General features: G+C 37.9%; 1 protein-coding gene across 1 annotated transcript in view; it reads left to right on the top strand.

Moving 5' to 3' along the window:
- Window positions 1–27,063, top strand: part of SPG11 (SPG11 vesicle trafficking associated, spatacsin) — a 76,676-nt gene that overhangs the window by 8,223 nt on the left and 41,390 nt on the right. The window contains exons 5-19 of the mRNA XM_065871715.1: window positions 1,693–1,830; window positions 2,018–2,466; window positions 3,979–4,124; window positions 8,991–9,123; window positions 10,965–11,120; window positions 11,536–11,711; window positions 13,375–13,551; window positions 14,426–14,497; window positions 15,060–15,187; window positions 15,506–15,687; window positions 16,324–16,537; window positions 20,177–20,380; window positions 21,714–21,820; window positions 23,631–23,776; window positions 24,954–25,115. Of these exons, the coding sequence (XP_065727787.1) occupies window positions 1,693–1,830; window positions 2,018–2,466; window positions 3,979–4,124; window positions 8,991–9,123; window positions 10,965–11,120; window positions 11,536–11,711; window positions 13,375–13,551; window positions 14,426–14,497; window positions 15,060–15,187; window positions 15,506–15,687; window positions 16,324–16,537; window positions 20,177–20,380; window positions 21,714–21,820; window positions 23,631–23,776; window positions 24,954–25,115 (2,590 nt within the window). The remainder of the gene's footprint in view (window positions 1–1,692; window positions 1,831–2,017; window positions 2,467–3,978; window positions 4,125–8,990; window positions 9,124–10,964; window positions 11,121–11,535; window positions 11,712–13,374; window positions 13,552–14,425; window positions 14,498–15,059; window positions 15,188–15,505; window positions 15,688–16,323; window positions 16,538–20,176; window positions 20,381–21,713; window positions 21,821–23,630; window positions 23,777–24,953; window positions 25,116–27,063) is intronic.

The raw sequence follows: 27,063 nt of genomic DNA, 5'->3' as shown, positions 1-27,063 counted from the left end.
TCTAGATCTTTAGCCTCTTTTAAGTATTAGATCCACATCCAGCTAATCACCAGGTCCTAGCCATTCTAGCTCCTGAGTGTGTCTTGAATCTGCCCAGTTGTCTTAACTCCTCTGTCATCACTGTGATCTATTCTGCTATCATCGCTTACCTGAACTAGCTTACCAGCCTCGTAATTGGTCTCCCCATATCTGTTCTTCCCCCCTCAAATCCATCATCTACGGAGTAGCCAGAGTGGTGGTGTTACAATGCATGTCTTATCAGAGTATAGCTAGGTATGAACATCTGGGGCAGGGTATGTATCTTTTGTTGGTGCGGGAACTACCTTCTCCATGGATCATGTTTTCTCACTGTCACCCTGACTTCTCTAACACCATCTCCTTGACAAATGTATATCAAGCTGTTACCTTCAAATTGTTGAAAGGGTTAATAATTTAAGTGTTCAGGGAGTTTACATGCATCCCATTCTCCCCACAGCTACTCTTCTGTGTCTGATCATATGGCTTCTCTGCATAAAACCCTTATTTAGCTTCTTCCCGCGCCCCCCTCACCCCAAGATAGAAGCTAAGAATCCTTAGTAGCCCATAAAACCTGACCCCATCTGGCTCCTGCCAAGCTCTCCAGCCTCATCTCACACCACCTTGCTTCTCATTCACTATGCTTTAACCACCGTAGCCTTCTTTGTGCTTCTGCAACGTGACAGCCCTCTTTCCACATACACTCTCCATCCACACCTGCACTCATACTTTGCTTTCCTAGCTTTTATGTATTCCCCGGGTCTCAGCCCAAGTCTTAATTTGTGGTGGTGGTGGTATGGTGAGTGATTAAAAACCTGGGCTTACGGTCACATTCACCTGGTTCACATTCAGCTCCACTGTTTGAGCCTTACTTTCTGTATCTACAAAACTGGCTTCTATTTACCTCATAGGGTTGTTGAAAGGCTCCAATACCTTAGTTTAGGTAAAGTGTTTAGCACAACATCTACAATGTAGCAGATAATCCATGCTTTTATCTCTACATAAAGCTAACTTCCCTTAAGGGTCAAATTTTTTTTAATTGACATAAACATTATATTAGTTTCATATACACAACATATATATGGGTATATTGTGAAATGATCACCACAATCAATCTAGTTGACATCTATCTTCACACATAGTTACAGGTGGGTCAGACTTTTAAGGTTGACTTTATCAATCTGCCTTAAGCAATGGAGGTAAGGAGTCTGGGTCAGGGAAACTTATCGTCTATACTCTTTCTACTCTGTAACACCTCCATCCCATACCCCCTTCCATTTTTAAAAAAATATATATTTTATTTTTGGCTGCGTTTGGGTCTTAGTTGCAGCGTGCAGGCTTCTCTCTAGTTGTGGCGCACAGGCTCCAGCGCACATAGGCTCTGTAGTTGTGGCGCTCAGGCTCCAGAGCGCATGGGCTCTGTAGTTGCAGCACGCAGGCTCTCTAGTTGTGGCGTGCGGGCATAGTCACCCCGCAATATGTGGGATCTTAGTTCCCTGACCAAGGATCAAACCCGCATCCCCTGCATTGGAAGGTGGATTCTTAACCACTGGACCACCAGGGAAGTTCCCCCACCCCCACCCCCACCGCCCTTCCATTTTTAACAGGAGCAATAATAACACAGATTTTGTTTGATCATCAGTTTTTTTTACCATGACTATTGTTTTTAAAACATAGGCAATACCCAGGACACCTACTATGTGAAAGAACACTAGAAGACATTCCTATTGAAGGCCCTAAGGGGATAGATGAAGATGATCCTGTTAATTCTGACTACAACATGAAACTGACCAAGTTTTCCTTCCAAGTTGATCGGTACAGAAACCTCCTTTTTGGATTTACTTTATTATTTCCATTTTTTGTCATGCTGACACTGTACCTTTTCACTAAAAGTCTTTACAGAGGTAGACACTTTTATTTTCCTAAGTGCATCTTTGCTTGGTTTACTGCTTTACTTTGTGCCTTTCACTGTCACAGATGTAAGTTCTGCCCTATCTTCCAGGTCTTGGAAAGCCCAGCTGTCATCACTGAATGAAACAATAAAGAACTCCAAGCTGGAAGGTACCTGTTGTGCTCCGTGGTTCCAGGATATTTTGCATTTGGAGCCCCCTGAATCTGGTAACCACAGTACCAGTGTGCCAAACTGGGCCTTCACTCCACAGGATGTAATGTGCAGCCAGTATAGTTTTCCACAGAAAGGTCCTGCCAAGACCAGTGATTCAGGAAGATCATGGAAAAGAATACACATCAGTGAACAGGAGGAACCCCTTGAGCTTACATGTATGTCTGTGACAGGCTTCACTGCGCTGTTTACTTGGGCAGTTGAAAGGACGGGCTGTACCATTGTCCTGTGGGATTTGGAGACCCAGAGCATGCAGTGTGTTTCGCTGGGCAAGAAGTGTATTCCTGTAGACAGTGGTGGAGACCAGCAACTGTGCCTTGTTTTGACAGGTGAGAATGTCTTGTATCAGGTTGAAATCCATGCTGAGAGGTGCTCTCTTATCTATTTTACTTCTGCTGCCTGGGTGGTGGTGGTGCCTACTCCTCTAAGCCTAGGCTTTGATGGAGAAAATTTGGTGTTGCTTTCAGTAATGTCTCATGTGTTTGATTTTTTTTTTTTTTTTTTTTTTGTGGTACGCGGGCCTCTCACTGTTGTGGCCTCTCCCGTTGTGGAGCACAGGCTCTGAGCGCGCAGGCTCAGCGGCCATGGCTCACGGGCCCAGCCGCTCCGCGGCATGTGGGATCTTCCCAGACCGGGGCACGAACCCGTGTCCCCTGCATCGGCAGGCGGACTCTCAACCACTGCACCACCAGAGAAGCCCACGTGTTTGATTTTTAATTAAGGTTATTTCTGCTCAGCTAAATGCTAGGACTGAGTCAGGAAGAGTTTAAGAGTAAGAAAGGTTGATTTTAACCCAGCGAGTCATTCATGAGACTTCAGTCTGTACAGGCAAAGGATGCAAGCTGTTAGCTCATGGGCCATGCATGAACTCAGATTCATTTTGTTTGGCCTACACTACCTAGGCTTTTTTTTTTTTTTTTTTTTTGCGATACGTGGGCCTCTCACTGTTGTGGCCTCTCCTGTTGCGGAGCACAGGCTCCGGATGCGCAGGCTCAGCGGCCATGGCTCACGGGCCCAGCTGCTCCGTGGCATGTGGGATCTTCCTGGACCGGGGCACAAACCCGCGTCCCCTGCATTGGCAGGTGGACTCTCAACCACTGCGCTACCAGGGAAGCTCTACCTAGGCATTTTAAAAAAGATTCTATTTATTATAAACATGTAAAATTAGAGGGTTTCACACGAAATCTGGAATTTCAGTTGTTACTGAAAAATTGAAAGCTCTGCCACACTGCCCCTCATCTCTCATAGTAGTTTATGGATTGGAGCCAAATTTCAGTGCTCTTAGATGGGTTAGTTTCTTTCAGGTTAGGTTTTCTTGCACTTCTTCTCCCCACCTGTTTGGTCCCGTAGGCATTTGGGTTTGGTGTGTCAGATATACATTGATTCAGCATTTATGCCATAACCTCCTGTAAAACTACTGAGTGTTCTCATTGAACTAACCGTGTGTTTCTTCTTCATTATCTCAGTTTTGGTAATCATGTATTTCTTTGTGTCAAGAGCATGCTATTGTTTTATTTTAGTAAACCAGAAATGTGACATCTCAGTAAATAGTTAAAGGTTCCAGGTATTGATTGTGCCATATAGTACAATGTAGAAAAGAGAGATTCAGTGTCATTTCATAGGATGCATTGTCCTTATGAGCATTTGTCTTGCAGTTACTGTTTTAAAAAATAACATTCTTCGAAAAAGTATGAATTTATTACCTAAGGGCATTAGTTACTAGTACCCAGTAAACCTGTTTGTAATTACAGTGCTGAAGTATTGAGTAATTAGAAATTCCTGTCATAATCCTGAAACCTAACTCCTAATAATTTATTAAAGCTAACTTGTTTTTCTTCTAGAAGATGGACTGTCTCTGATTTTGTTTGGTTTGACTCAAGAGGAATTTTTAAATAGGCTAATGATCCATGGAAGTGCCAGCACTGTGGACTCTCTTTGCCATCTCAATGGTTGGGGGAGGTGCTCCATCCCCATACATGCGCTAGAGGTAACAGAATTAAACGTCTGTAGAACTTTGCTTGGTTATTTTCTGTCATCTACCGTTACTTGACTAACAATTTCGGAGATTCATTTAACCTAGCGGCAAAGGATCTGTAGCCTCTACCCATCCATTTGCTTAGTTTTGGCTGTTTTGTTACCCTAATTTTGCTTAGCAGTTTACCCTTTTTGGCTTTAAAAGATAAAAGATTATAATAAACACTATTTAAGAAAAAAAAGTTACAAGAGTTGGAGGCAACAATAAGCTGATGAGAATAAATGAAGTGGAAACAAGCTATGGAAAGCTCGAGCAGGAGTGATCTCTTATTCCTACTCTGTAGCCCCTAATCCTCTAATCCAGCTGTGGTAGTGACATACCTGAATTTATGTAACATTTTATAGTTCACAAACAGTCTTTTTTATGCATTCTCTAAATTGTGTTAAAATAACCACATGGGACGGGTTGGGTAGTTTTTATTCATTTCATTTTACAGATGAAAAACGTAAGGCTCAAAAGGGTTGACTGAGTGGCCCATAGCCATACTAATAAGGCAGGGTCTAGAATCAAAATCAGGGCACTTTCTACTGTACCACACAGCCCAGCAAGGTCGAAAACTGGAAGTTAATAATGTTATGTACCAGACTTTTTTTAGTGGCAACTTTATTGAGATATAGTTTACATACCATAAAATTCACCTATCTAATGTACAATTCAGTGGGTTTTAGTATATTCAGAGTTATACAACCATCCTGTCTAATTCCATAACATTTTCATCACCCCAAAGAGAAACAGCATACCCATTGGCAGTCACTCCCAATTCCTCACAAACCCTAATTTCCAAACACTTAATCTTGTTTCTGTCTCTGGATTTGCCTATTCTGACGATTTCATATAAATGGAATTATAAAAAATGTGGCCTTTCATGACTGGCTTTCATTTGGCATGTTTTCAAGGCTCATCCATGTAGCATGTGTCAGTACTTCATTCATTTTTATGGCTGAATAACATTCCATTATGTGGATAAAGCAGATGTTTTTTATCCATTCATCAGTCGATGGACATTTAGTTGGTTTTTCCTTTTTGGCTGTTAGGGATTATCCTGCTATGAAAGGTGGTGTACTAGTTTTTGTGTCATCATGTGTGTTTATTTCTCTTGGGTATATACCTGGCAGTGGAATTATGAAGTCATTTAACTTTCTGAAGAACCACCAAACTGTTTTCACAGTTTCACAGTGGTTACACTATTTTACATTCCCACCAGCAATGTATGGAAGTTCCTGTAGCTCTCCATTCTCACCAAAACTTGTTATTGTCCAATTTTTTATTATCATAGCCATCCTACTAGCTCTGAAGTCAAAGTGAAGTGGTATCTCATTGTGGTTTTGACTTGCATTTCCTAATGACTAATGTGTTGAACATGTTTTCAAATGTTTATTGGCCATGTGTGTATCTCTTTGGAGAAATGTCTACTTAAATCCTTTGTTCATTTTGTAATTGAGTTATTTGTTTTTATTTTTGAATTCTGAGAGTTCTTTCTATATTCTAGACCTTTATGAGATATATGATTTGTAAATATTTTCTCCTGTTCTGTGTGTGGGTTGTCTTTTCACCTTCTTGATGGTGTCCTTTGAAACACAAAAGTTTTTAATTTTGATGAAGTTAGTTTACCTTTTTTTTTGTTTTTTGGGTTTTTTTTTTTTTTGGTCACTTGGGCTTTTGGTGTCATATCTAAGAAATGAGTGCCTATTCTGAGGTCATGAAGATTTACTCTTATAAGAGTTTTATAGTTTTAGCTCTTACGTTTAGGTCTTTTATGCATTTTGATTAATTTTTATGTATGGTCAGTGGAAGGGACCCAACCTCATTCTTTTGCATGTGGATATTCAATAGTCCAGCACCATTTGTTGAAAAACTTACCTTTATATACTACAAAATATTTATTGTAGAAAATTTGAGAATAGGAGAAAAAAGAAAATTAGTCTCTTACAAATCTATTATTCAGAAGGAGTAGTGTTTACTCTTAGGTTATTTCCTATAGTTATTTTTCCTAAATATTAATGTTAATAGTCAGATGCTAGCTCATTAATTTTCTTATCTATAGATAAATATTGTTTATTATTTCCATTTTATAGGTGAGGGAACACAGAGAGGTTGTGAATTCTAATACAGATATACTTGGACACTAAGCAGTAGCACCAGGGTTTGAACCCAGGCAGTGTGACTGTAAAGCCTCTGTCTTTATACATAGTGTGTCCGTGTAGTGAGTTTAATTAGGATGATGTGGTATTACAGCATTGTTTTGGCCTTAGTCTCCCCCCACATACAAACAAGTGAATTTGTTGAGACTCAGGTATAGCCTAGTAAGTACTCAGTTTCATAAATGTTCCATGTGTGTGAAAATTGAATGTGCGTTTTCCAGTCGTCACAATGGTACTTCAGTCAGAAGTAGTTAGAATTTTCATACTTTCCTCAGTTTCTCTTAACCTCTCTTAACTCATGTCTTTGGATAATTCCTTTATATCACTCTTTCAGCTCATTACTTCTCTTTTCAGCTATATCTAATCTGGTATTAAATACATCCACTGAGTATCTAGTTTCAATTTTTATTTTTTTAATTTCCAGAATTACTATTTGGTCATTATTTTTAAATGTGTTATTTTGAAAATTTTCAAATTTATAGAAAAATTATAAAAATAATAAAATGAGCATCCATTTACCTCTTTCCCATTTACCGACTGTTAACATTTTGCCACGTGTTTTTTTTTTTTTTTTTTTCCCCGGTACGCGGGCCTCTCAGTGCTGTGGCCTCTCCCGCTGCGGAGCGCAGGCTCCGGACGCGCAGGCTCAGCGGCCATGGCTCACGGACCCAGCCGCTCCGCGGCATATGGGATCTTCCCAGACCGGGGCACGAACTCGTGTCCCCTGCATCGGCCGGCGGACTCCCAACCACTGCGCCACCAGGGAAGCCCTGCCACGTGTTTTAACTGTATGTGTACTTCTTATTTTTGCTGAACTATTTGAAAGTTGCAAACTTTGTAACTTTTCATTCTAAGTACTTTACCATATATCTCCTAAGAGCAATAATATTCTTATTTAACCATACATAGTATAGTTTTTCCTTTCACTACCTAGTGCAAAGGCGTGGTTTGTTTATGGTCTCCCTCTGGTGGAGTAATTTTTCTAGTTCATCCTCTTTTGGAGATTGTCACTGTGCATAGACCCTAGGTTTATCCTCTCTTTTCTTCCTTTACACATAACTTTCACCAATACCTCTCACCTAGCCTGCCTGGCCTAGCACCCAGAACTTCAGCCCATTGATTCTCAGTGTGGTCCCCAGACCAGCAGCATCACCATCTCCAGCAGATTTATTAGAAATGTAAATTCTCAGGCCCCAACCCAGACTTAGGGAACCAGAATCTCTGGGGAATGGGCTCAGCAATCCACATTTTAACAAGCTCTCCAGGTGATTCTTAGGCACAGTGCTTTAGGCTAGGCATGGGAAACTTTTTCTGTCAAGGACCAGAGAATAAATATTTTAGGCTTTCCAGGAAGATTTCTGTTACAAATACTCAGATATGCCATTATAGCCATTGACAATAGGTAAATGAACGGATGTTCCCATAAAACTTCATTTACAAAGACAGACAGGAGTTGAATTTGGTTGGTGGGCCCTGTTTTTCAGCCCCTGCTTTATTTAGGTCATCAGGGATTTGTTTGTACTCTCTGAGGATTTTTCTCTTTCTTTCCAGTTCAACTGAGCATTTAAAGGTATATCTTATAAACACACACACGTAATTGACCCTTGAACAACATGGGTTTGAGCTGTGCAGGTCCGCTTGTATGATGACTTTTTTCCAATAGTGAGTACTACAGTACTGCACAATCCAGGGTTGGTTGAATACATGGGTGTGGAACCTCTGATTCAGAGTGACGACTGTAGAGTTATACATGGGTTTTTCACTGCACGGGAGGGTCAGCGTCCCTAACTCCTGAGTTGTTCAAGGGTCAACTGTATATATATTTTTAAATCTGTGATTTTTACGTGTTCTTTATAGAAAACTTTCCTCAGATGCCTATTTTAGAAATGGGAGTCTGTATTTAGCCTGCTTTTTCAGTTTAACTTTTTATCATACTGCTTTAACATTTTAATTAAAATAGATGATAACTGTGAGGGTGATCCCTGAGTACCTAGCTCTGAATGGTGTTAGAATTACAGAATGGTAGAACTAAAGCAGAACTGAAGTTCAGAAAGGTTACAGAGACTTGCCCCAAGTCATACGGTCATTGTCAGAATCCTCACTAGAACTCACGTACTCTTGCAAGATAAAGATAGTCTTGTGGGGACTTCCCTGGTGGTCCAGTGGTAAAGAACCTGCCTTCCAATGCAGAGGACGCGGATTTGATCCCTGGTCAGGGAACTAAGATCCCACATGCTGCGGGGCAACTAAGCCCGCACGCCACAACTACTGAGCTCACGCGCCTCGACTAGAGAGCCTGTGTGCCACAAACTACAGAGCCCACGTGCTCTGGAACCTGCACACCACAGCTACAGAGCCCACGCGCCCTGGAGCCTGCGCACCACAACTAGAGAGAGAAAACCTGCACGCCCCAACTAGAGAGAAGGCGGTGCGCTGCAACAAAGAGCCTGTGCGCCGCGATGAAAGATTCTGCATGCCTCAATGAAGATCCCGCGTGCTGCAACTAAAGACCTGATGCAGCCAAAAATAAATAAATAAATAAACATAAATCTTAAAAAAAAAAAAAAAAGATAGTCTGTGTCTCTTTGTGTAAGTACATTAAGTTGTAAAGTTTAAAAAATCTGTATCCCAATTTTTTTTCCTATTGTAATTTTTTTCTGATTTTCTCCCACCTCAGGCAGGAATAGAAAATCGTCAGCTGGACACAGTAGATTTCTTTTTGAAGAGCAAGGAAAATCTTTTGAGTCCATCCTCAAAATCATCTGTACCTGATCAGTTTGATCACTTTCCATCCCATTTATATTTAAAACGTAAGTAGTGTAGAGACTTCTACATTTGTATTTATCATTTTTCCTTTTTAATCACTTTCAAATTATTGTTGTGTTTTCTGATGACTTATTTATTTGCCAGGAGTCAGTCATAACATTTTATTTACTTTCTGGAATCTTGAGATAGTTGTGAGAATCTATAAATGTTCTTATCATATGCGTTGATTATTCATATCCTGTACTGTGCTTTGTATCTTTGGTATGCAAAGAAGAGATGATCTTTCAAATTCAAGAGCATTTTATTCAAAAGAGAATAAACTTCATTTGCAAAAATTTCCAGCTCTTGCAGTTGTCTGAGATATTGATGTATAGTGGCAGTGCAGCTGGCCGAGTTGGGGACTGGGACTTGTTATAAGACTTTTCAGCCTGACTCTTCTGCTTTTTTGCTACATTAGCAACACTTCTTTTCAAGACTTTGACTTTCATTTTTAATAAACGGGAGCTCTGCTTTTCTTCTTGGACCAGGTAGTCATGCAAATCCTCTCTTTAGAGGACAGGGTAATAAAGTGTGTTTTCCCTTGTACATAAAGTTTTATAATCTGCTTTTTTTTTTTTTCACTTGATAATATGTTACAGACATCTTTCTTGATAATGATAGATATACCTATTATTTATGATGGCATAGAATTTCATTGTATGGGCTGTACCATAATTTACCCAACCAAACTCCCATTACACATTAGGTTGATTCTAATTTTTACTATTATTGGCAATGTGCTATAAATGCTGTGTGTTTGTGTAATTTCACATATGTACAATTATTGGGATTAATTTCTAGATGTGGAATTCACAGGTCAAAGAGACACACAATTTACATTCTTAAATTTTTTTATAAATTACCCTCCAGAAAAGTTTCACCAATTTGTACTCTTAAGTGGAGAAAATGACAACCTACTTTTTCTATCAATTTAACGTTAGTCCTTACTGACAATGTGGATTAGAAATTTTATTTTTTAAAAACATTCTCTTTTGTTTTGCGTGCAGAGTTTGGTCTCCTCCCTCTTGAATTGCTAACTTTTTTATGCTCCATTGTTTTTTTAAGTCTGCTTGAATTTATAGAGAAAGGCCTGGTTTGTGGTGTTGAGGGGGACTCCATCAATGATTATATGGTCATTACTCACTTCTGCTGTTGGGTGGTTGGTGATTACTCCTTACTCCACTCTCAGCTGCACTGCTTTTCCTTGAAGAGTGGGGATGGATCTGGAAACAAGAAGCATAGGACTAACTTTACCTGGTTTCTCAGGGTAAAATCCATGTTTCCCATCATTCTCACACAGGTACAATTCTAGAGGTGGGGCCAATGCTAAGATAAACAGGAATCATTTTATTTATTTGAAGCTGGCAAATAGAGGATTCAGGGGCCTTGCTTTCACCTGTGTGTTTAAGAGAATGGTTTTGGAATCAGACAGGCTAAAATTCAAATTTTGTCTATACTTTCAAATTAGCTTGGACAAGTTATTTATCCTCGCTAATCCTCAGTTTCCTCATCTGTGGAAAGGGGGCTATAACACCTACCTCTCAGGTTGTTAAATGGAAAAAATGAGATAGCATTTATAAAACACCAAGTACAGTATTTAAAATATAGTAGTTGGTCAGCAAAATCGTAGTTACTCGTAGTACCGGTAAGTGATGACTAGTAGTAAGTAGAGTAGCTAAAGTTTGCAAGTAATGAGACTTCATGAAAGTTTTGTGAGCTTTTCGAGAATAAGACATTTGTCTTTGTCTTATGTTTTAAGATATTGCAGCATGGTATTTCTGGATAGGTTAATTTTACTGGGAGTATCCTGGTGTTCTTCACGTTCCTTTCTTTGGTTTTTCCTCAGATGTGGAAGAGCTGACACCAGCATTGGATTTACTTTGCTCAGCAATTAGAGAAAATGATTCTGAAACCCAGAGCAAACACTTTTCGGAACAGTTGCTTAATCTTACACTGTCTTTCCTTAACAAACAAATAAAGGAGCTTTTTATTCACAATGAAGGTAAGAACAGCAGCAAAGAAGGGGATAATTAGCCCATTCTTATGTCAGGACAGAGATATAAGTGGTCCTATTGCGTGAGAGAGCGTAAGCCGGGGAGTGCCATTTGCTTAGGTTGGGTAAAGTCAGTGTGTAACTGAGTGAGTGAATTGGGTTTTAACACTGGAAAATTTGGCAGAAAGAACTAATCATTGTGAAGAGGGTGAAAAGGGTTATATTAAAACATGGACGTACTTGTAAATAGGAGAAGGCTCAGAGATTTTTTGTTTGACATGAAAACGCTGAGTTTGAATTTTGCCATTTTGTAAACTTCTTTATAATAGCTCAGAGTTTATTCTGTCTGTGCACACGCACACACACACACACACACACACACACATTTATGTATATGAAATTGGCACATTGGTGTTTTCCATAGAGCTAGATGAACATCTACAGAAAGGAGTGAACATTTTGACCAGCTACATTAATGAACTTCGAACCTTCATGATAAAGTTTCCTTGGAAGCTAACAGATGCTATAGATGAATATGATGTAAATGAAAATGTCCCCAAAGTAAAGGAGAGCAATATATGGGAGAAGCTCAGCACTGAGGTAAGTATGAGTAATTATCACTTCTTTTATTTGCCAGACTTAGAGGATCTGAGAAAATGATAGAAGAAACAGAATTTAGAATCTGAACACTTGTGATTCAGAATCTTTGGCAAGCGTTCTAGGTTTTATAGATTTTTGGATCTCTGGGCACAACTTCAAGTTTATGTCTACAAGTTTCATTTATTTAATTCAGAACACAGATAGGCTCCCTCTTTATGCCAGATCTGCCCATTTGGATCCAGGGACAAACACCTGACCCCAAACTCATTGTGAACTGTCACTCCTTCAGTGTCTAGGGCCTGGCACTTTGGACTTATGCATTCTGCCTGACCCTTGAATAAATCAAATTGCTGCTGTTGATTCTATCTTAGGAAAATTTTATGACATTATTGCTTAGAAGTATATTCGAGTCTTATCTCAGATTCTAGTTAAGATATTTTGTAAATTAAGTTTCCTGTATTTATCAACTTGCCTTTCTTTGTATAGTATAAGTTAATACAGCCAAACTCTGATTCTTTTTTCTGACTAGGGACTGGAAGAATTCCTCTAACCTCTTGGAGAGTGTTGGCATTGGAAAGACAAAGGCCAGAATAGCTTAACCCAGAGGATCAGAATTGATAGGGTTTGAAAGTTGATAAGGCTGAGATGCTGCCAGGTTCACAAGACTGCTCTTCTTGGGGTGGAAGGGTAGGGAAGTACCTGCTGTGACTGCATTTTCTGTCTCTTAATCATTCTCTAGCCAAAAACTACTTGATTTTCTTTCCACTCTTTAGGGCTTCCCTCTTCCCGTCTCCTTTGCAGGTTTCATTCATTTCCTGTTTTCCCCTCTTTTAATGTGCTCCATGGCTTCATCCATGGTCTTCTGCTCTTTTTACTCATAATCATTGATTTCTAATTTTGGGGGAGGTTACAGTCCACTTTGATGAAAGCAGTGGACGCTGTCTCCAAAAACATGCATATGAATGCATGTTCTTTTTAAAATATGTATATCTTCCTAAAATATATATATGATTATATCACCCTTGCTTTTAAGATCCTTCAGTGGCTCTGCATAAGTTTCAGGATAAAATCCATCTCACACACACAATGCCCTTTATGACGGAGCCTTTGCTTTTCTTTCAAGTCTCGCCTGCTACTCTCTTCAGCTTTTTCTCCAGTTATATTAAGTAATTTGGAGTTCTCTGAATGCTTGATACTGTTTCTTGCCTTTATGCCTCTGCATATAATATTCTCTCTTTTTGGAACGCATGTTCTTTTTTCAATAAACGTATGTAACACATACTTGTCTTTAAAACTTTTACTTTATCAGTCATCTCTACTAGGAAACCTTTTTTTTTTTTCATCTCTCTTATTTAGATGTTCCTTTCCTGGACCCTCCTCTCTGGAACCCTGGGGTACCTATATCATCACCCTTATCATACAGTACTATAATCAGTGCTTTATTTGCATTTCTTATACTAGTCTAAAACCTCCTAGAGAGCAGAGTCCATCTTTTGGTCAATTCATGTCCCCTGTGCAAAGCCCCAAATCTAGTAGAAGGTTTTCAGTAAAGGTCCCTTATTGAGGTACTCAGTAAATGTATAAGTCCCATGTTGATAATCATAATAAGGTAATAAAAAGGAACTCAAAAAGCAAATATTTTTCTTCCTTCCTTCTTTCCTAGGAAGTTATTGCCAATGCCATTTTAAACAACAAAATACCAGAGGCACAAACTTTCTTCAGGATTAATAGTCATTCTGCTCAAAGACTCGAGGAGTTGATTAGAATAGGCCTAGATTTGGTCTTTGACAATTTGAAAAAGAATAATATAAAGGAAGCCTCTGAGCTTTTGAAGAATATGGTAAGTGGCATAATCTGTTTGATCATAAAGTCTCTAATGTAAGAGAAGTTCTCTTATGTATTTAATATAATTTCTGGTTGATATAAAAATTGATTTGTATTCATAGATGTGTCACAAACTAAGAAATTTGTGTAACTTTTACTAGGAAATTATGACAGTAATACTGGGAAACATTCTTTGGTACTAAGAACTTTCTTGAAGAAATTTTTGATTGGAATTTCCATCATTTGTTCTCTGTTAGATTTGGTACTTTGGTTAGAAGGAGACAGTATTTCTCATGAAAGGTTTCACACATGTCAGAGCATGCACAGGACCTCATTATTTGTTGGGGGACATTCTTTATTGTCTGTGTGACCTCTTATATCTCCATTTGAACTTTCCAATGGCTTTTACCTTTACCTTGTGTTCCATGGTTTTACTTCATTTGAGAAGGGAATGTCCTAGAGGTGGGGTTCCTGGACAAAGCTGAGATCTGGGCCTCATCTGCGTGGTTGAGGTCTTGCCCACAGTAACTTTCTGGAAGTTCAGAGGAGTGAAACTATGTAAAGGTTGTTATTTACACAGACTTTTGTCTTCAAGTGAATCATCATAACAGATAGCTGTAGTTTTGGTACTATGGTAGCCTGGCATTACCCTAAATTGTTCTGTGTGCTGCCTTTCTTCTGGCAAACAAAGTGCCTTAAGGACTTTAGGGTTAGGCAGTAAATATGCATGATAAATGTAGAAAATGAATGTTTACAAGAGCTGAAAAGTTGTGGAATTCTAACAAGGCATATGTCTATAATAGAGTACTTCTGTATTTAACATATATTTATGTTCAAAATAGCTCCATTACAAAATGTAAGTTTTCTTGATTTTTCTATGTTTACTTCAGGGCTTTAATGTAAAAGACCAATTGCTCAAGATATGCTTCTATACAACTGATAAAAACATACGGGACTTTTTGGTAGGTAAAGGTGAGACCAAGTAGTTTACATTTTCTAGTAAATGTTGGTGAAACTTCAAAACGAATTATTTTAATATTCAACTAATACCCAGTAAGTAAAAGTATGACAACTCTTTTGTCTTTTTAAATGATCATTTTGCATTTGTGGTAAAGGAAAATTTGTGCGAATACATACATTGCCTCAAAAATTCAAAACACAATTCTTTTTTTTTTTAATTTTTTTTAATTTTTAATTTTTTTTAACATCTTTATTGGGGTATAATTGCTTTACAATGGTGTGTTAGTTTCTGCTTTATAGCAAAGTGAATCAGTTATACATATACATATGTTCCCATATGTCTTCCCTCTTGCGTCTCCCTCCCTCCCACTCTCCCTATCCCACCCCTCCAGGCTGTCACAAAGCACCAAGCTAATATCCCTGTGCCATGCGGCTGCTTCCCACTAGCTATCTACAAAACACAATTCTTAAATATTTAAAATCATGACATTTGTTTTGCAAATGTTTTTGATTTTTGTGAGGTCACTGCTTTAATTACTTTTTAAAAATTACTTTCTATTCAAGGTTGAAATTTTAAAAGAAAAAAATTATTTTTCTGAAAAAGAAAAAAGAACTATAGACTTCGTGCATCAAGTTGAGAAGTTTTATTCAGGACATTTCCAAGAAAATATGCAGATCCAGTCTTTTCCCAGGTAGTCTCATTAGCCCCCTTTTTATAACATGGGAAGAATATTGTAGACAAGGCTTAGCTTATAACTGTTAGTATGGACTTCTTATGTGGAACTGAGCTTACATTCCTTATGAAGATAAAACTTGTATCATCTAGAAGAGACTTAGGAATTCCCTGTCATTTCAATATGTGCATAATCATATATATTTTTAAGATAATAAATACAAAATTAAGAGTATTGAATTTTGTGTTCCCCAAAAGAGTAGAACTTCTTGAACAGAGAAAAAGGAATGATGCTTTTTCCTCCAAAATTAAAAAAAATTTCATATCACTCTTTTAGGTATTGGATAAAGGAACAAGATTTTTTCAAGCACAAGTCTGTTTTGGACTCATTCCTGAAATATGATCATAAAGATACAGATAAACTTAACAAGCAAGATCACAGAATTGTGTTAACTTGGGCTCAGTGGTGGAATCAACTAACACAAGAATCCATCCTTCTCCCCAGGATAAGTCCAGAAGGCAAGTGTGAAAGAGCCTAAAATCTGAGCATAGTGAATGAGGATTAAATAAGGCATTGGTATTTGAATATTTTGGTGTGTCCTCATTTTAGAATTCCTTTTGGGGAAGAAATATATTCAGTTACTTTAAAATGCAAGTCATTACATTGAGCCCTTGAGGTTTTTGTAAGGGATTTATAATGTGATAGTGAAAGAGAAAAGTCATGTGGTTCAGTGAATTGAGATTTCAAGGCTAAGAGTTCTCTTCCCAGCCTCAGAGTGACATTCTTTGTTTTTCCAAATAGTCTTTGGTTTCTTCCTATTTAAACTGAGGATCTGTATCATACCAGGGCTCTGGGGAATAACTAACACTGGCAAACAGTGGTAATTCATAGGATGTCAAATTCGTGTTTATTATTACAGCCAGAGTTTTTATTTATATTAAAAGAAAAGGGAAAAGAGGGCTAATATATCGATTATAAAATGAGCAACACCACAAAAGAGGAAAATAGTAAAAGAAGCAGAGGGCCTGAATAATTCATCTGTTATATTATATAGATATTTGTCCAGATCATCATATTTACTCAATTAGTGTTGAGCTTTGTGTCAATAATCATTATTCATTGCTATTTTAAAATGTATTTTGTTCTTAATGTAGAATACAAATCATATTCTCCCGAAGCCCTCTGGAGATACCTCACAGCTCGCCATGATTGGTTCAGCATTACCTTGTGGATTGGAGAATTTCAGACCCGGAATAGTTATGCCTCACTTCAGCAGAACAAATGGCCCCCTCTGACTGTTGACGTTGTTGATCAGAATACTCGCTGCAACAACTACATGAGGAATGAAATTTTAGATACACTGGCCAGGTACTGTAAACTGTGGGGATGTGTAAAAGGAAGAACAATAAAATACAGTGATGCAACTTTTCCTCTGAAATGCCATAAATCCAATGCAACATTGTTTCATAATATTGATATTTTAAAATTGAAAGGGCATTATTGTATATTGAGGTTTTAAAATCACATTAGGTAGTGAATAGGCTCTCAAATTCTACATGAAGATTCTTCCCAAAACACTGTATATGCTTTGGGGTAGAAATGGTAAGCTATCTATGGGGATACAAGGACCAAGTGACAAGAGCTTGCGATGAGGATACCTTAGTATCCTATAATGTTTCCCACTCTTCTCAGTACTATCACTGCACCCGTACGCCATGTATGGCCTTGAACTAAAGAGGACAGCTCAATTAAGAAAACAGGGGAAGTATCACTTGAAGTGATAACTGAAGACTTTAAACTTTTTTTTTTTAATTTATTAATTTATTTTTGGCTGTGTTGGGTCTTCGTTTCTTTGCGAGGGCTCTCTCTAGTTGCGGCAAGCGGGGGCCACTCTTCATCGCGGTGCGCGGGCCTCTCACTATCACGGCCTCTCTCGTTGCGGAGCGCAGGCTCCAGACGCGCAGGCTCGGTAGTTGTGGCTCACGGGCCCAGTTGCTCCACAGCGTGTGGGATCTTCCCGGACCATGGCTCGAACCCGTGTCCCCTGCATCGGCAGGCAGATTCTCAGCCACTGCGCCACCAGGGAAGCCCAAGACTTTAAACTTTTAATTCATTTCTAAAAATAATTGTTAGCTTGAATCATGTGAACTTGCCATTTGTAGAGGTGAAAAATGGTTGAATATCAGCAATTTCATAGAGCTCAACCTATCTCCCTAAGCTGTCAAAATAATGAGACTTAACATATTTGTTAATTTTTAAGTTTCTTAAAATTATTTCCCATGTATTCTTTTAGGTTTATACTTATTGGGGAAGTATAACTGTACTGTCCTACCCAACTTAAAGATGTGGAGAGGGAGATCTAAAGAAGTTAAGAGCTTTGCCTAACCCAGTTACTTACAGGCTTCAATCATTTTACCCCTGACTTTCTAGTCACTGTTCTTTTCATTGCACTAAATCCTTTTCTTCTTGTTTGCTAAAAGTAGACTTTTGTATAACTTGTATGCTTATCAGATATTTTGCTTAATACTTGATTGTTTATAAAGATAATATGTATGTGTTTTAACATGAATTATGACAATAATGAATTAGTGAGATCTACTGTATTAACAGATTAAAGGGAAAAATTCATACCACCCTGATAGATACAGAAAAGCATTTGATAAAATTCAACATCTATTTATAATAAAACCTATTAGCAAACTAGGAATAGCTGCAAACTTCCTTAACTTTAAAGAGATGTTAACAAAAAATCTTCCAACTAATATTATACTTAATGGTGAAACATCACAAGCATTCTCTTTAGATTTGGAACAAGACAAGCCTGCTATCAATTCTTCCCAAGTTGATCTTTAGACATAGTGCAATCTCAATGAAAATCCCAGCAATGGATTTGACAAGCTGATTATAAATATTTATATGGAAATTCAGAGGGTCAAGAACAACCCTGAAAAAGAAGAACTTGCCCTACCAGATATTAAAACTTACTCTAAAGCTATAGCAATTAAGACAGAAGAGTGAGCATAGAAACAGACTTTTTTTAAAAAACTATTTTTATTGATTTATTTTTGGCTGCATTGGGTCTTCGTTGCTGCGCACGGGCTTTCTCTAGTTGCAGTGAGCAGGGACTACTCTTCATTACAGTGTGCAGGCTTCTCATTGCAGTGGCTTTTCTTGTTGCGGAGCACAGGCTCTAGGCATGCGAGCTTCAGTAATTGTGGCATGTGGGCTCAGTAGTTGTGTGGCTCATGGGCTCTAGAGCGTAGGCTCAGTAGTTGTGGTGCATGGCACCACATGGCATGTGGGATCTTCCCAGACCAGGGATCGAACCCATGTACCCTGCATTGGCAGGCAGATTCTTAATCACTGTGCCACTGGGGAAGCCCTGAAACAGACATATATGTATGCTCACCTTATATATGACAGAGGTGGCACTGCAGAACAGTCTTTTTGGAGGAAAGAATAGTCTTTTCAACAAATGGGGTTGGGATAACTAAATAGCTATATGGGGGAAATGAAATTGGACCCTCTGCCTTATATCATGCATAAAATCAATTCCAGGTAGATTTTAAAACCTAAATGTAAAATGTAAAAATTATAATGCTTTTAGACGGTAGGGAAGAATATCTTCATGACCTTGGGAGTAGGGTGTGCTTTCTAAAAGGCCTGGCAGGGCAAAGGAAGACAGCAGTTACTGAGACCAAGGGAGCTGCCTGGCAGGAGTTGTGTCTCTTAGTGGAGAATGTTAGCCAACCTGCTGTCACCTCACACAGAGAGGGCCCAGGTATCCCCATCCTCCCTTTTTCTTTAATTATTATCTCCCAATGGGAGTCTCCCATAGGAGACGAAACCAAAACAGAAACCTGAGGGCACAGGAGTCTTCTAGAGCAACCCATACAGGTGAGCCTCCAGGGATGCAGAGCAGGAGAGTAGAACTTGGATCTGGAGGGGAAAGATACCAGCACACATAGACATTTCACAAAAGAGGAAGCACAAATGGCCAATAAACATGTGAGATGCTCTTCCTTATTTGTAATCATGGAAATGGAAATTTATTTTACCAAAAATCTAGGAACAATGGCCATCAAAGTTAGAGCAGATAAGTAAAATGTAGTATAATCATACAGTGGAACACTATATAACAATGAAAACTAAAAAACTATAGCCATGGGTATCAACATGGATAAATCACACAATGTTTCAACATGGATAAATCACACAATGTTGAGTAGAAGAAACAAGACAACAATATATCTAAGATGTTCCCTTCTTATATAAAGTTTGAAATAGGCAAAACCAAACCTTATATTATTTGGGGTTACACACATGGGTGGTAAAACTATATGGGTGAATAAATGTAAGGGAATAGTTATCATGAAAGTAAGGATAGTGGTCACCTCTGAGGGCAAAGCGCATGTAAAGGGGGAGGAATACACAGAGGACTTCTAGGTACAGTGTTCTGTAATCTGGGTGGTGGCTATGCAGTGTTTCTCTAAACTCCACATAATATGTTCTCTATACTCCTTTAATGGTATGTATGATGTATTTAACAGTAAACTTATAAAAAAATTTAAATGCAAATTTCTATTCTTTAATGGTTGGTCTATTTAAATTATTCTGCTTTAATTTCTTAATGATTTTGTTTGGATATTTTGGTGAATTCCTCAGTGTGTAAAGCATCTAGCTTCAAGATTTAACCACTGTTGCCACGCTGGATTGTACAGTTCCAGTAAAAACAAAGTAATCGAGGTGGCTTAGTTTAGGTTTTTGAAATATTTAATATAACTCGAGACTGTCATTACTACATTAAAATACTACAGTGGTGCAGAAACCTTTATTGGAAACTAGCAAAATATGTGTGTCTGAACATGCTTATGGGGTAAGAATTGGCAGTATTAATTTGTAAATACTTTTAACTAGTTGAGACTACTTAACAATGGAAATGATTTGGTCTGCTCTGAATATAGCAACTTTTTAACTTGCCATCTTTTATTTAAACCTGCCCAATAGGAATGGAATTTTTCTTACATCTGAACTAGAAGACTTTGAACTCTTTCTCAAAAGACTGAACCGTATTGGGGGTGTGATGCAAGATACCCTCCCTGTTCAAAACTATAGGTCCAAAGATGGTTGGGATTTCCATTGTCACTTCATTCTCTATTGTTTGGAACACAGTCTGCAGTATCTTCTTTATGTCTTTCTTGACTATTACAAGTGAGTACTAAGAATTAACTTGTCCTTGAGCAGGCCTTCATGTTCCCTCTCTCCGTACTACTTCTGAATGTGACTTTTAGGAAAATATTAAGCATTCTTGTGAGGAATACTGATCTTTTTGAAGTAGTTCCTCCCACTCTAACATTTGGTACATCTTTTAGTTCAATACTGCATTCAACTAAATGCTTATTATGTGTTTTTTGGTGATGTTAATTCTGTAACATCTCTGTTAACCTTTTAAATAACTAGAAATTAGAAAGAAATGCTTTACAAGTTTAAAAGAGGGAGGATTCTAAAGGTTAACTTGGACTTCTTTGATATTTTCATTACCAAGCAAATGTTAAAAACTTTGAATTCAACGCCACTGCAAGGTATCTTAGAAATGCTCTAAAGCTTATATTTAGATAGACAGATATCAATATATATTGATATCTAAGATCAACCTGCAGTATCGTTATCTGTGGCCAGTGTTAATTGCTATTGGGTCAGTAATAATAAAAATAGTAGTAGTCTCTAACGTATGAGTGCTTACAGTGTTCTTGACACTAGGCTTAGTACTTTACATGCATTATCTCATTTAATCTTCAGAAAACCCTGTGAGGTGGTTACTTACTCCTCCATTTCACAGATGAGGAAACTGAAGCTTTGAGAGAGACTAAGTGCCCTATTTAAGGTGTACAGCTAGTAATTGGTAAAGCTAGATTTAATTATACTTACGTTTGATTCCAGAACCCACATTCATGTGCTAAGGAGAACATTTTTATTTTATTTTGTGTAGTAAAGACTAGGAAGTCAAGCAAAGGGTGTATTTCTTGTTCATATCATTAAGACTTACTTTGAACACAGAAATGTTTTCCTCAAAGCTACTGGCAAGTGAAAGTTTAAAAGCTGTATTTTTAGAGGACCTGTTATGAGCCTTAACTGCTTAGTCCCAGCTTCTCTTGTAGTTACGTAAAGGTTTTCAAAAACCTCTTAAGTTTGAAAAAGCTAAAGAGCTTTTGTTGTTAAAAAAAAAACAAAAACCAATACAGCATATCTTCAAGTGCAAAGATATCTGGTGGTAATCTTATACAGAGTTGGTAAAATTTCATCACAGTAGGAAATACATTGTAAGTGATATTATCCCTGTCTCTAAAATTCTCTATTTCCAGATCATAAGGCATATGTAAAACACAACACAAGACTGGGATTATATTGTGTTATATTTACTTTTTAATTACAAAGTTCTTTTTCTTTTTATGCTAGTTATCACCTGAGCAAACATGGTTGTAATTGTCTGTCTTATCCTCTATGTTAATCAGATAGTTTTTTTGTTTGTTTGTTTTATATACAGACTTAGTCCTCCAAATTGTCCCTTTTTGGAAAAAAAAGAATTACATGAAGCTCACCCTTGGTTTGAATTTTTAGTTCAGTGTCGACAAGTTTCCAGTAATTTAACAGGTATGGGTGTATTGTATTAAATAATAAAACTTGCTTTGGATAAATAACTGGTCGTTGAATGGAATTTAAATTGTGAACTCTTTGAATAAACTGTCTAGCTGTAGACAAATATTTGACCATAATCTAGACTCAAGCTTTATTTAAAAAGCAAAAGACCAAAAATGTTAGCCTCTTGACAGTGAAGAAAACCAGACTTGGAGCAGATAGCATGTGTGGTTATGTTGGCTATCTCTTACCCTACCAGTTCATCACAGGTTCCTGCTCTTTGGTAGACTGACACCCTGTTTCCATGAGGAGGTGGTCTGTCTTCCAAATGGCTGCCCTGAATCTTTCAGTAAGGAACTCCAATTGGAGTGAAAATAAATCCATAGTATATGTGGGATTGTTGTGTCTTCTCTAGTGGAGCCAATGATGGAGAGCCTTGCTCTGGTTATAATCAGGTAGAAAAACCCTGTGACCCCTGAGGGCTTAGTGGGTGTTATTCTAGAGGTTCAGGAAAGGGGACAGGCCAAGCCACAACATACGCAAGGAGTGTCAACAGCCACTTTTATGTAATGCCTGATTTCTTTCCTAATGAATAACTTTTTTCATAATGTGGGTTGAGGGGTTTTTGGTTTTGTTTTATTTTTCTGGTGATCATAAAGTAACATGTTTCATTGTTAAAAAATAATAATTAAAAAAATAGGAAGCCACAGACAACTACCAAGATAACACCTCAATAGGTAGATAGCTTAAGTGAAGAGGAAGATACTATCCATAGGGAACTCTTGATATGTTTTAATATATTTTGTTCTAGTTATTTTCTCTATACTTTCTTTAAACCTAGTCAATATTGTATTTCATTCATCCAACAAATATTTATTTATCCCCTACCTGTGACAGTCTGTAAGTGCTAGGGATATAACCAGAAACATCTATGTATTTGTATATTGTGTTTTTTCATATAGTAATTATAACATAAGAATTTTCCTGTGTTCTTAGAGACAATGACCATTTTATGTCTACATAATATTTCATTGTATAGAAATACTCTTATTTAATTTACTATCCTCTCATTTTTTGACATTAAGGCTGTTTTCAATTTTTCCTATTATAAATAATAATCTTGAGTATATTTGAACATAAAATTTTTGTGCTTGTTTCAGATTATTTCCTTAGTACAGATAGGTTCCTGGATATAAAATTCCTGGGTCTGGGGTTATGTGCATTTTGAAGGTTCTTTTTTTTAAGGTTCTTGATATAAGGCTAGATTGCTTTCCAGGAGGGTTACACCATTCTTTTCTGTAAGTCCCAGCTTCTGTGCACACTGACCAGCTCTGTGCTTGAGAATGAATATGTTTAAAAATCATTGCTGATTTGATAGGTGATATATGGCATCTAATTACTATTTTAATTTGCATTTCTTTATTGCTAATGAATTACATATTTTTATGTGTCAGACATTTATATTTCCTTGTTTGTAAAATGGTTATTTCTTTTGTCCATTTATCTGTTACAGTCAGTATTTTGGGCTTTTGTATTGATATGAGCTCTTTGTTGAAGGCATTAATTGTTAGGTTGTCATCTGTTGTTGATTTTTGCCCTTGTTATTACTACCTTTCAATTTTCTTTGTTTGAACGGAAGTTTTTATTTTTATGTGGACAGATCTTTCTTTTTTTTCCTTTGTGACGTTTTCCCATTGCTCTTAAACTTAGAAAATCCTTCTTACTGTGGATAGAGTTAAAAATTAAGTTTCTTTCTCAGAATTATGTAATCCTTAGTTTAGTATTTCTCTCTCTCAAGGAGAAAAATGTACTCTCTTATTTTCAGATCCCAAACTGATCTTCCAGGCTAGCCTTGCAAATGCTCAGATACTGATTCCCAGCAACCAGGCCAGTGTAAGCAGTATGCTATTGGAAGGACATACCCTCCTGGCCCTTGCTACCACAATGTATGCCCCTGGGGGCGTCAGCCAGGTATGGACAGCACTTTTACCTGTTATGGCAAAATAGGACTGATTTTAAATTTAGCAGAAATATCGGTGGATTTTCTAGGTCTCAGTTGATATTAAAATATAACCACTTACAAGTATTTCATTAGATTAAAGAGCATAAAACAAGGGTGAATTTTTAAACTTTATATCGTATCCTCTTAAGTTGAAAGGAGACTGCTGTAGTCAGCCCTCCATATTTGGGGGTTCTGCATCCACAGATATGGAGGGCTGACTGTACTACAGTATTTTACATGAGGGACTTGAACATCCTCAGATTTTGGCATCTGTGGGGGTCTTGGAACCAATCACCTGTGGATACCAAGGGGCAACTGAATGTTGTATAGTGATTTTTTTCCTGTTTATTTGTTCTCTAATACTCCAGGTTTGTTTTCAGGATAGAATCAAGATCTAATTGCTCCTTGGAGTAAGTATACTTTAAATCTGTGACTTGGGAATTACTCTCTGTTATTTGACCTCTTTGAGAGTTAAAAAGGAAATCATAATTTTTAGCTACCCTTAAAAACTCTTTTGAGGAATCCAGTGAAAAGTTGCCCGTCTCTGCTTTTTTGAAAGTATAGTGTGGCTGGTTAGAGGGAACTTAAGAATGCTGTTAAACATCTAATCTGCAAAAGTTTGTTACTGATGCTAGCTTAATTTAATACCACCTCTTTTAGATTGTTGCAGTATACCTTAACTTCATGGTTATTTATTCTTCCTGTTTTTGATCACCTGTCAGAAATCAGTCAGAATAACTTGAGACCTGAGAGGAAAGGACCTAAGAGTCATCTAGTCTATTAGGTTTTTTTCTTGTAAAATATTTACTATTTAATATCTGAAATTTTTAAATATTGCAGTAGAGCCTTTTTTCAAACAGCTTTTCCTTATGCAGTTTGAAAACCACTGATCTAGCTAAACTTTCTAATTCTGTAGATGAGGAAACTGAAGCCTGCCTGATATTAAATATCTAGACTAAGGTCATACAGCTAGTTTGTCTTAGAACCAGAACTAGAACAATTGGCTACTGACTCCTTGTCCAGTGCTGTTTTCACTACCACCTATTATATCAAGCTAACCTTGTTTCACAGGCTACTTATGAAAAAAGGACTTAAATTTGAAGAAGAGAAAAACATTATTCTATACCATGTTATCTTTTTATTTAGGTTGTTCAGAATGAAGAAAATGAGAACTGTGTGAAGAAAGTAGATCCCCAGCTACTGAAGATGGCATTAACTCCTTACCCCAAGCTTAAAACTGCTCTCTTCCCACAGTACACTGCCCCTAGTGTCCTGCCACCAGATATTACACTCTACCACCTGATTCAGGTACAGTATTTAGGAGTATCAGTCAGCGTTCAGCCAGGAAAACAGGAACCACTCTGGGTCTTCCAAATGGAGGACATTTAATATAGGGAATTACTTACACAGAATGATAGCAAAATGGAGAAACCAAACGTGTGATGATGAGACAACCCAAAAATTAACAAAGAAGGAAGCAGCCAGCACCCCCTAAGGCTGCAAGAAAGTGGTGTTGTCTGAACCCAACAGCTGTAGCCTCTCTGGGAGCTAAAATCACAACCGGGCTACCTACTGGGAGCTGGGACGAGAGGGTAGGGCTGGAACCATGCAAGAGATGCCCTAGAAAATAAAGAAGGGGAAAATATCTTGGTTTCTCCCCTCTTGGCACCTTTAATCTCCCATGTTGTCTCTCATGGCTATACCTATCTGGTAGCCAGAGGGCAAGTGAGTTTGGGAAATGCAGTTCTCTGCAGTTCAGGGCAGAACATGGGAAAGGTAGAAATGGATCTGAGAGCAGACAGATAGTTGGCCAGCACACTTGTCTGCTACTTTCATTGAAAGCTGCTTCATTCTACCACTGATAATTTCTGTCTCTTCTCAGTGAATAGGGCTGTTTATTTATTTAAGTCACCTTCAGGACAAAGACCTCTTTAAGAATGTGAATGTGAGAGACTTCCCCCTGGTGGTCCAGTGGTTAAGAATCTGCCTTCCAATACAGGAGGTGCGGGTTTGATCCCTGGTCAGGGAACTAAGATCCCACATGCCGCACGGTCAGCTAAGCCTGCGTGACGCAACTACAGAGCCCGTGCGCCTCAAGTAGAGAGAAGCCCACGTGCCACAACTAGAGAGCCCATGTGCCGCAGCCAAAAACAATAAATTTTTTTAAAAATGTGAGAGAGCTATGAACCCTCTACCCAGAAAAGTTGCACATAATTTTGCTTATATTTCAGAGGAATTCACAGATTCCCTGAAACCTATTCTGGGATCCTCAATTAAGGACACCTTCTTTTGCTCATTTCTCATTTCAAAAGGCTTTTGCTTTTTTTCCTGGGTACAAGTATTCCTATAGTGTCTTCAGTTCAATCTAAACTCTATAATCCTATGAAGGTACAAAACCTCTCCTACTCTAATGTGAAATTTTTTAGGGTACACACTGGTGCTACTTAAAAATGTAGTCCCCAGGCAGGTCCCAGTCCATGAACTGCTTGTTGCTTGTATGTGTCAGCAGGGTAGGTTTTTTTTTTTTTTGGTTCGTTTGTTTTGTTTTGATTTTATGTAGCAAGACTTTCTCAAAGAAGGAAGCAGTAAGCTAGATTTATATTTATCACAAGCTTCTTATCTCATTGCAGATCAGCACTTTGAGTAACATTGGTATATAAACTAGATATAAGTAGATTATATAAAAACATAGTTTTACTACCTAAAGTGGATTCAATCAGCCTAAAACATAAGAGGTTTCAGGTTGTTCTTTGTTCTGTTTTCAGGTTGACTGATGCAGTTATTTAGTCCTGTTATTTTAGGAAGAGTATTCCTTCCTTAATAGACCACAAGATTCTCCCTTAATTTAAAATTAAAGCTGCTTTGGAATTCCCTGGCAGTCCAGTGGTTAGGACTTGGCACTTTCACTGCCATGGCCCAGGTTCAATCCCTGGTCTGGGAACTAAGAATTAATAAGTAAATACATACATACATACATACATGCATACATAAATAAAATTAAAGCTGCTCATTTCTTAGCCATCCAGATCTTGGCCTAAGAGTTCTGTTGTCTCCTATATCCCTCCCACCATCTATTTACTGTCTTTGCTAAACCTTTGGCCTACAGATTTCAAAACAGCCAGCGCTCCTTGCTCTCAAACCTTTTCTGACTGACCTGATCTTAGTTGGCTGTTTTTTCTTTGCTGTTGTTAGTGATGATTTGTTCATCACATTCCTTTAACCCTTGATCTAGTTGTCTCACTCTTTCCTGACCTGC

This window comes from Phocoena phocoena, chromosome 2 (genome assembly GCF_963924675.1).
Source record: "Phocoena phocoena chromosome 2, mPhoPho1.1, whole genome shotgun sequence".
Taxonomy (NCBI): Eukaryota; Metazoa; Chordata; class Mammalia; order Artiodactyla; family Phocoenidae; genus Phocoena; species Phocoena phocoena.
This window is presented reverse-complemented; position numbering and strand designations above follow the sequence as displayed.